The sequence below is a fragment of the Trachymyrmex septentrionalis genome, unplaced genomic scaffold (genome assembly GCF_001594115.1).
Source record: "Trachymyrmex septentrionalis isolate Tsep2-gDNA-1 unplaced genomic scaffold, Tsep1.0 scaffold13, whole genome shotgun sequence".
NCBI lineage: Eukaryota > Metazoa > Arthropoda > Insecta > Hymenoptera > Formicidae > Trachymyrmex > Trachymyrmex septentrionalis.
The window spans coordinates 478,723-490,258 of record NW_017304438.1 but is presented as its reverse complement, the minus strand read 5'-3'; the positions used below and the strand labels follow the sequence as shown (position 1 = coordinate 490,258).

General features: G+C 30.6%; 1 protein-coding gene across 1 annotated transcript in view; it reads left to right on the top strand.

Annotated features, from left to right (window-relative positions):
• LOC108756838 (heterogeneous nuclear ribonucleoprotein R) overlaps positions 1-11,536 on the top strand; it is a 30,032-nt gene that overhangs the window by 11,174 nt on the left and 7,322 nt on the right. The window contains exons 11-12 of the mRNA XM_018500939.1: positions 4,043-4,191; positions 7,498-7,654. Of these exons, the coding sequence (XP_018356441.1) occupies positions 4,043-4,191; positions 7,498-7,654 (306 nt within the window). The remainder of the gene's footprint in view (positions 1-4,042; positions 4,192-7,497; positions 7,655-11,536) is intronic.

Here is an 11,536-nt window from a genome sequence, read left to right as displayed (position 1 = left end):
TATATATATATATATATATATATATATATGTATATGAATATATATGAGATATCGCAAAAAGGTCGGGGCATTACATTATCTTGGAAAGATGTTTTTAAAAAAATTTGTTCATACAAAAGTTCTAGAATACCAAGTTACCCATAATATTATGATATTAATTTGACCAATATTAGCTTGAGAATGTCACATCATTAAGGTCACTTCAAATTTTGTAAATGGACACCCCTAATTTTTTTTGTAAATCCTTGTATCCAACATCGATTTTTTCAAAACAGTACAATTAGATATCATTTGGTTAAAAACTATTCGAGATATTCGCTGCTACCATCACGGGCATTAACGTTAGGTGCATCACACAGAGATCGCATAGTCGGATTTGTAATATTATCACATGATGGATAATTTGATATCCTACTTTTATATGAAAATTTATCCGAAAACGTCATGTTTCGAGATAATCCAATGGCCTGATCTTTTTGTGATACTCTCTATATAGTATAGTGTTTGCCAAAAGTTCCAAGATACTCAAATAACTTTTGAATGGTTCGATTATATAAGAAATTATAGGAATATTGAAATTTATAGGAATATAATACGAGCATAAAATCCATTATTTAATCTCGAAAACCAGGAGCCCGGAAAGAAGGGCCTGGAATCTTTAATGACATATAGTCGAGTGAGGGCTCGTTTGAAAGGGTTTTTGAGATAAAAACAACGCGGATCGATTAGGATTTTTATAATTTTTTTGCGCATAGTTATGATCATTTGGCTCATTTAGTTGTTAAATACTGCAGAAGTGTCGAACAGGGGGGTCCTCTGCCTGTGTCTTGCACGCGCGTACACACTGCACACTCTCCGGCATGCACTTCCATTCACTTAGGAAACGCATGTCCGCGCGAAGCCTTATCTTCTTCACGTTCTCGCCGTGGGCCCTCGCTACCGCAAAATTTCGAGTGCCTTCCAACAAACGACACAGTGCGACACAGTGATCATCTTCGTTTAATATTGGCAAGTATGTAATGATCTATTGTGTCACATCGTGTCATTTGTGTTGCTTGTTGGAAAGTACACCTCAATAACAATGTTTTAATGGTTATAATTCCGCGAAAAAAAAATCGTAGAGCTCGGAACTTTATTCCGCGTTGTGCTCCTGCTAGAAAGCACTTTCAAACGAGTCCCATATTCCATTTAAGATTTTCCAACCCCCCCTCTTCCTATACCTTTCAGGAGTGTTAGGCCCTAGACACTATGGGAGCTTTTCAGCAGAAGCACGAATCGACACAAGAGTAATTCTGTTTTTGTTTCTTACTGATTATCGAATGATAACAGGATGACTCTTGTGTCAATTTGTATCTATTGCTGGAAAGCTCCTAATGTGAGACAACAGCAATAAGAACAGCGATAGGAATAGTACAGAAATAAGCGATAAGATGAATGTTTTCGAGGTTAAGTAATAGATTTTATGATCCCATTGTATATCTATAAATTTCAATCTTATATCTTGAACTATTCAAAAATTATTTAAATGTCCCGAGATTTTTGATGGACACTAAAAATATATATATATATTTTTCGAAATAATTACATAACAAATATCTGCATGCTTTTGGGAATTTTTAACTACTCATTACATATACCTTGGCTTACGCGCATGATAAGTTATTTTGAACGTGTGAATAAAAAATACTTTTTAATTTCCATGTTACATTATAGTTTTTCAATCGGAATCTTGATCAAAATCATTTTTTATTTTTTTATTACAGTTTATATTATTTATTGCTATAAGTATATAAGACTGATAAACTGACATAAAAAAATCTAGGAATAATTATAGATTATTGGATATAACTTTTTTATATATTTTTTGAGAATACTAATCTTTTCATATGTATTATATATACAAGGTGTCTCATAACTATCGAATTTTCTCTTAAAGACATATTCTTAAGATAATTTTGAGACGAAAATTCTAATACGAAAATGTCCAGGCTACAATATGTCCTTAAAAGTAAATTCGGTAATTGTGAAATACTCTATATACATACATATATATACAGGATGTCCCGTAAATTTTTGCTAACCGCTTTTGTATAGATAGAACGGACTAAACTGAATCGAAAAGTCCTCTACTATTTTGCAATTTTCGCAATGATTTAATGAGATATTAATTACTAAAAATCGTTAAATGTTGGTTTTCAATAATTTTTTACTCAAATACTATCAACTTTACAGAAAAACAGCAATAGACAAAAATTATTTATTTTCTTCTCATAAAGTTCTGAGAATTTTTTCAGAATTTTTTAATACCGTATTTTCTCATGTTGGTAAAAATAAGAAAATAAAAAGTTGATAAAAAATTCTGCAAAAATTTTTAGAGTTCTATGAGAAGAAAATAAATGATTTTTGTTTCTTGCAGTTATTCTGTAAAGTTGATAGTACATATAATATTTGAGTAAAAAATTATTCAAGACCAATATATTCGGCAATTTTTAGTAATTAATATCTTCTTAACTATTGCGAAAATTACAAAATGCTAGAAGACTTCGACTCAGTAATCCGTTCTATCTAAACAAGAGCACTTTAATTGCGAGACACTTGTATATATTAATAAATTATTTTTATATAATTCACGTGAAACGTGTTATATTATGATATATTAGAAATTGTTTGCTTTTTAAGAATACTTAAATGCAAATTGTTTAATTAGATTATGATTAAAAATTTTATTCAGATACATCATTAAATGATCGTAAAATGATCTAAAAATATAAATTTATTTACTTGTAATTTATTTATTATGTCTGATTTGTATTTAGTTTTGAGATAAAACTGAAGACATTCTTTAGTTTTCTTGAACAATTCAATTACGTAAGAATAATGATTACGTTTATCACGAATATATATTGTTAATTTGTACTATATTGTTACACACGCACACACATATGTATATGAATACATATATGTATGTTACATGTGTGCTTAGCATTTTGTGTAATAAGAACACCTTGTTGCCTTACCACTGCCACTTCCTGTGATATCTGTTTTTTTTTTAACCAAGAAATAATTGCATGTATATTTTCTCATTTGTTTTGTACTTTTGTTTGGTGCCTCAGTGAGAATTATTTTCTAGTAGTACATAGAATATCATATGCATCGCCAAGGATAATTTTTATATAATTTTTTTTTCATTCATTTGTATATACGTGAGCGTATGTGAACCTCGTGTACCTAGTACAATGCATCATCAGTTCAAAATCTGTTTACAGCTCTCCAGGAAATAGGTAAGCCGTGATGAATGATGAATGCAACAGTTGTAAAGTATCATACGTAGTCCTGTGTATTTTCTTCCTTTTTATGTTAATGCCCAATTTAAGTACATATTGTGAGGTCATCGAAAATTAATTTTTTCTAATGAAATTTATAGACATTTTTTCTTTACAATATATTGTTTCAAATATTTTCTAAATTGTAGAAGATATTTATATTTTTCTTTCGTTTTTAGAAACGGCTACTCTAAATACCTTCATAGAATTTAAAAGATTAGAAATAATAAGATTATGCACATATAAATTACATTTTGAAAGGATTGAGTTATTTTTTTATATTTGTTAATTAATATTTCAAATATTTTGTATTTATTTTTTTTTATAGAATTATTTTATATTTTAATAACTTTTATCTAGGATAAATGTGAAACTTTTGAATGGCCTTACAATTTTCTATCTCAGGAAATGTGATGGTGGTAGGGTAATCATTACGCAGTTTTGTATGATATTTGTATATATTGAGTGTTTTTACAATTTTCTTTTTTTTTTTATCGAAATCATATTTTCTACACAAATATTTTATTCTCGATATACGATTAAATTTATTTTTGTTTTTCTTTCTCTTTTATTTCTATTGTATATTAGCATTTTCCAAATTATCTTTTCCCGGCATGCCTTTCTTATAATATTGAAATAGTATTATATTATATCTCAGTAAGTTGTCAATTGGATATCGTGGCTAAATTTGGGTCTATTTGTAATGTGTGTTTTTATAGATTATGATTACGACTATTACGGTTATGGGGATTATCGAGGTGGCTACAGTGATCCCTATTACGATGACTATTATCGATATGAAGATTACTATTTCGATTATGCGCCGCCTCCGCCGCCTGCCAGAGGGAGAGGCAGGCAGCCTCAACCGGTGGGTCGCCTTTTTAATGGTTCTAAAAAGTCGTTTTCGTTCCTGAAATCATTATTACTTTTTTTTATACTAGCAGTAGTTTGACTGTGGCACAGTGTTCACGGATTCTCCTAATATATTTCGTATTTCTTTCCAACTTTTCATCCAGATCGACATCTGTCATATATTTTCTTTATTTGAGCGTGTAAATTAACGCTGGCTAATTAGGTGTATGCGCTATTTTTTATTATAATCATTATTAACTCGCAGGAAGACATTTTAATATAATCCTGATTTAATAATGTTAAATGCACATCCACAGTACATTATTTATCTGAGCTATAAAATTTTTAATGAATCCAAAGTGTGTATGTGTGTGCGTGTGCGTGCGTGCGTGCGTGCGTGCTTGCGTACGTGTGTATGTGTGGGAGGGGGGGGGAGAAGGGTAGAAGAGAGCAGGAAAGAATGCTGTTAAGAGCGTACTATGAATGTTATTATATTTATATAGACCCTACATCTATACTGTACTAACATCAAAGCTTCGATACTACTAAGATTAGACCTTGTAATCCGAACACATTGCCACTTTCAAATTGCTTGCAAATCATATCTGAGCCATGGTAGACCCATTCTAAATTTTCAACCAAGATATAGCCGGGAAAAGCAATTTAAATTAAAAAATATAAAGAGAATAAAGAGAAAAGGAAAAAACATGCGGATTAAAAAACAGAAACTTGAAGATAAATATCTATATTTATATAAATCCTCTCAAGGAAGAAGATCGCACATTTTACAGTGTTGCAGGATCCCTTAACACTATTCCACTTTCATTATTATTCTAGCGCAGCTTCAGGAGAATTCCAGATGTAGGCAGAAAGCAGTGTACAGGACTTTTTATATATCTTATCGTCGTTCTTTATATATTACAGTCTTCATGTACAAATAATTTGTTTTTTTTTGTCTTAGAGCGACGTTGCGTCTCGTGGCTCGGATATGATGTTACACTTTTTCTATGTCAAGTTACAGGGTTATCCAAACATGACAAAAGGGAGCGTATGGGCACCCTGCGCGAAAAAAATTTACTTTATCGTTTCATTTTTATTATATTTTTATATTGCGATCAACTTTTTCTCTTGGCAGTGCCTTGCTATTGCGATAACACATGCGCACTCAGGTTTCTTACATGTATTATTTGATGTTACTATATTCCCCGTGTTATATGATGTATACGTCATATAGTGCGATGTAGTTAGCCCCTTGCTTTTGAGGAGAGATAGACAAATAAGAATCATTTTTGAATTGTTTTCGCATTATCTTGAACCTTTTTCTAACATTAATTTTGCTTTATTATTTATTTTGGACGTTATCTCGATTATATTCCTAGATTATATTCCTCCTGAGGAAGTGTTTTAGTCTTCCAATTTTTCGATACTTATAAATTACAATTTATTATTTTTATTTTGCTGTATCTGCACGATTCAATATTCACATATCATGTTTCTTTTATACTTTAATTTCCATTTTTTCTTTCACAAATTTTTAACATCAGATTATCATTGTAGACATTTTCGCTTTAAGTAGAATTATCGAATCTCTTATTTAAAAAAAGATACAAATATTCATATATTTATAAATTTCTTTGAAATAAAAAAAAGTTGATTTAAATTACAAATATAAATAAGGATATAAAATAAAATGGAGTTTATTCTGTTGTAATTTGAAATTGAATTTTTTTCTGTATTCTGTACTGTATTAAACATAACTATATTCGTGTAAATGATAACGTTGTATGCATCGGATTCTTAAATTGAGTTTCTTTCAGGAAAAAATTTAGATTAATTCCCGTATTCTTATTATAATTTATATTCTGTATTTGAAGAAACAACCAATCAAATTATGTATGCGCTACATACAGAATGTCTGATAATAATTATATTACTTCTTGTGGACAGTAAAGTGGATTAAATTGGATAAAAAAAAACCCTCTACCTACTTGTAATAATTATTAAAAAATTAATTATTGTCAAACTTGCAAAATAATAGAAGATTTTTCTATTTAATTTAACCTGCTCTACTGTCTGCAAGATGTTATTACCAGACACTGTATATAGCGCATACATAGTATGTTGATTGTAGTTTCTTCAAATATTCACAAATATTTCTTCAAATTTTTTCACGAGAGATGATATGGTTATTGTCACTCTGTATATCCGATATATGTGACATATGGTAACATACGTTACCATATATACCTACGTAACATATACATACATCGCTTTAACTTTCAAAAAAATAAATCAATTCAATATGCCAATTTTATTTTTATTAAGCAGGAGGAAAAGTTTGTCGCAAATTATAAACAGCAGTATTGGAACTAAGGAATGATAAACGTCATTCAAACTTTTCAAATCAGTAATCTATTTACAAATGATTTATCGTATATGTGTCACGTGACGATAGTAATACTTTATTAATAATATTTTATTATTTGTACACTGAATTATGCGTAGGTATGATAAAGACCACGGAGATAGATGACGGAATAGAGAGGATTCATCCCCCGTATATAGCACCAGTGAACATGTTTTGCAGTTCTCGCTTTAGCCTCCCACCGTCCTTACATCCATGTATATAAAACCATAGCTTATGCTTAAATCACATTTGTTTTAACGCTTAACAATGCTGCGCCGCTTATTTATATAATACGCCTTTTGGTTGAATTTTGTTTTAGCCGCCAGTGCAATAGCTTGTGTCGCTTAAAAGTTCCTACGCCAACCAATCAGTTCGCTTTTCGCTTTACTACATTGGATAACTCTGCTAACTCCTACTGCTGTATGTAAAAACGTGGTTAGTAAAAATTTGGTTATAGGTGATTTACTTCTGCCACGTTCTCATTTTTCTTTTTTCTTCCTTCTTTCTCATTCTGTCATTGTTTCTTCCTCTCCATAACTTTCTTGTTTCCTCTCTGTTATTTATTCGTCTCTTTTCATGCTATATTGTCATGGATGTATACGTATATATAAAAGCCTTGTATGTACGTCTACGCTCCAAATATGAGCATTACGAATAAAATGCACATATATATACTGAAAAAACTCTTGATCATTTAGCGATATATATATACTAATTCTAATGTATGTTATTACTATTACTATTATATTTTTAAGGGTCTACTGCGTAATATACTGTACATAACTAAATTAGGTATAAAGCAGAAGAGACACATAAAAATATTAAGAAAAAGAAAAGAAAATTAAATGAAATGTAAATATAATGCAAATGATTGTACAATTATGGGGTAACAATTTGGGTATGTTATTTGGGTAGGCTGGTCGTGGCCGTGGAGTAGTGCCACGTGGCCGAATCGGTGGCCCGCAAGCCCGTGGGCCAGTCAGGGGGGGACGCAACCCCGCAGCTTCAGGGGCCCGTGGGGTCCAGCGGCTGGCCGCTCGTGGGGGGGTCCGCGCCAAGGGAAGTTTACCAGGTGAGGATGGTCTGTATCTCCACAATAAATCGTCTTTTACACTGTTTACATTTAATTCTTAATTACACAAGCCACATTCACCACATATGCCATATACATACATACACAAGCTCGCGCACATTTTATCATCGTGAATTATTACGATCTTTTTGAGAATTCGTATCAATACTGTTGTATTCTTGTTCTCATTGTATGAAAATTCTAATGATGAAGTTACTAAGACGTTATTTTTAAAGATTTTTTAATATATTAATAATTTAATCGCTTAAATATTAGGAAAAAAGAAGGAGAGAGAGAGGGGAGAGAGAGAGAGAGAGAGAGAGAGAGAGAGAGAGAGAGATTAGAACTTTGCATTATTTCATTATGTTAATTTGATTTTGCGGATTAATATAAGCAATAAGCTTTTAATTTAAAATAATATAAATTATTTATAACGCATTGAATCATGATATATAGTTTTAGACGTAATTTACTTTTAATATATTACAGCATAAGTTGTTAGTATTGCTTGTTACTGTAGCGCTATACTATTTGACAAAAAATTACTTTCTCGAATACCAGAACAAAACTAGTTATTTTTTAATAGTTTTTGGATGCTGAAATTGAATCCGTTTTCCAAATTGTTCTATTACGCCACAATTTTGAGAAATCTCCAATTAAAGTTGCAAAAAAGCTATTTTTGCGTATTTTGTTATATTATAACTATGATATCTGACGTGTTGGAAAAATTTTATTGCAATCAAAATTAAATATATTAGTAGAACTTTCAGCCCTCAAAAGGATTTTTTAATGTCTGCTATGAATAATAATATATTCGTAAAATATGGGATCTATTGCGGAAAAGCTATGAATTAAGTCATTGATCATTTACTAAATATCGGATTACAAGTTGTCTGCATCAAATCTCTTGAAACTACTTTTCTTAAGTTGTTTCAGTATTGTAGAAAACTGCACTTGATACTTTTGTGTATTGGATTATCGATTTTTATTGCCATTAACAGTTATAAGCAATTTATTTGATGGCAACAATTGCCCTTTTACAAATTAATTATATAATAGATCGTCGGAAATTATAAGGCATGACGAAAGCAGTTTCTGCTTAAATCCGATAAATTGCTAGTAATCCAGCGGCATGTTAAATTATTGCCGCAAAAAAAGGCATATTTGACGGTTCTGCAGCGATAAATAAGTTATATGTTTCATTTATTCGGAGATAAACATTTCAAAAAAACGTACTATACTTTTATTTTGAAGTCCTTGGCTTGCTTAAAAAAATTATTTTCTTACATAACTGAAGAATCTTTTAATGCTATGTCTCCTATGCGATTTCTTAAATTCAAGAAATTTAATTCACTTCGTCCGTCTGATGGTAATTCCACGTACTGCTCGACGACGCTCCATTTTAGTTAAATTGATGAAAATGGGGACGAAATATTTTACAAAAACGATATTTTCCAAAGAAATGTGGTGTCTTTTATAACAATAAATTATTGCTACAGCATTTGAACTCGCGTTTACACAAATAACTGTTTTCTGCATAATGTCTTTAGGTTGTTTTAAACGAAATTACTATTGTCGAGGGTATCAGGCATGCAATTCTTCCTCTAGCGCGGAAACGTAACAAGTTTTTAAGTATGTATGGACACTACCGATCAAAAATTTAAGTTCACCAGATTGATGGGAAATATATAAATAATAAGTTTTTCATAATTAATTTTAGTTTAACAACTTTATTTTCAAGAGAAAAAGTAATGCCGTACAACACAAAATAAAATATAAATTAAATTATATATTTTTTTTATTTTTGATTCTTCAAAATATCCTTCTTTAGACAGAACAGCAGCACATATATTGGACATTCTTTCTATTAACTTTTTTAAAGTAGTAGCTGCAATTTGAGTCCAACACATTTGTAAAAATTTCCAGTTGATTTTAATTAATTGGTCGCATTTTTCACACATTCCTATCCAATTCGTGCCATAATAATTCGATTGGGTTCAGGTCAGCGTAACTAAGCGGACTAATCCATGAATGTTAACTCATTTTACTTTTCTTTGTTTACGAGATATTTCTTACACAATTTTGACGTGTGCTTAGAATCGTTATCCTGCTAGAAAACAAAATCACGGCTCATTATTTTCTTTCCACATGAAAAGGCGTTGTAAAATATGATGATATTGTATTTTATCCAGAATTTCCTCAATTTTTATGGCATCTCCGACTTTATCTCTGGTAAAACAGCCCCAAACCATGATCCGTGGCCATGCTTTACTATTTGTATTACACATGAATTCATCATGCGTTCATCGATCTGCCGAAGAACGTACTGCTTGTGTTTTCCTCTGAAAATACTAAATTTTCTGAGAATAATACTTTATACTATTGATTTACTGATCAATTTTTAGCCCATTGCAATATTTTTATTTTATTTTGTTTCCGTAGCAGTGATTTTTTAACGGCTACACATCCTTTTAATCGCGAAAGCGGTGTTCTACAGTCATCAAAGACACTGGCCTCTGACTAGTAAAATTCAGTTCTTCACGAATTTCCGAGTTCGAGTTCGCTGACGCTTACTACTGACGCACGCAGATGAACTTGTCTTCTTTGTGTGATGTTACTTTAGGTCTCCCAGACCGATGGCAGCTTCTATTTAATCCGATCTGTTGCTTCCTCTTCAGAGCATTCATAATTACAATCTGAGAAAGCTTGATCTTGGATACTATTCTCCGCGTAGAATAATCTTCGTGTAATGCTATGATAACAACACGTGTTTCAATATTTAAATCTTGTTTTCGATCTAACTTTTACACTAAAAAACAGAAAAAATGGTATATTTATCTCTATGTCATGTTCTGTATTTTTTAAAAATATAAAATCCACTTTCATTTAATTATAGTATAGCACAATTATGATTTTTAAATGAGACTTACCTCAAAATAAGAAGAAAAAATAATGAGCAAAGTTATTAATACACTTGCAGAATTTACAATAATAACGCTGTCGAAACACAGTTTTAAAGTAACTTAGACTCAAGGTGGATATTTACCATAAAACGAATAAGTGACGCTATAGTATGACCTGTGTTGATGTATTATGCTTACATGTTATTGTTAGCTTCTTCAAGTTTGTATATTTATAGAAAGTAAACTTAAACTTTTGATCGATAGTGTGTATATATGTATATAGATTAGACTGACATATAAGAAAACAAAATTTTTTTTTTAATCGGCCTTAACTCAAAAAAAAGCTTCCATTTCATGCTAAAAGAACACTCCTAAATTTTTCTAAAAAAATATTAAGATTTAGAGGTTGCTAATGAACGATTTTGAAATCAAAGTTTCGATTTTCCTTAATATATATCTGATTTGATATAAAATAGCTTAATTCGGATTTTAAATGTATGTATGTACTGTATGTTTCTTTTTCGTTGCTGAACTCGATGCAATAATTAATTTAGTCCTACGATATATGCCTTAAGAAAAATAGCCTGATTAATGTGAAAAAATGATCAAATTTCAAGTTCAAGGTCGATCTTAGCAAGGTCGATTTTAGCATTTTTTTCTAAGTGTTCAAATGGGTCATTACTCCTCTCAAATTGTAGGTCTGTTCTCTCGGAACAAGATTCAGCTGAAATTTTGTCAGGACCTGCTACAGGGCTTTTAAAAGTTACATTTAACTGGATTATAAAACGTTTTTAAGGATACAAAATTTTTTTTCTATCCTTAAAAAAGTTCTAAAGTATAACGTTTTGCGGTTTTGATATTCTCAAATCAAATGCCTCAATTTGACAATAAAAAACTCTTTATTAGAAAATGAAATGAGTACATAATATAAAAAAAAACATGACTTAATTCAAATAAACTACATATTACGTAGTTTATA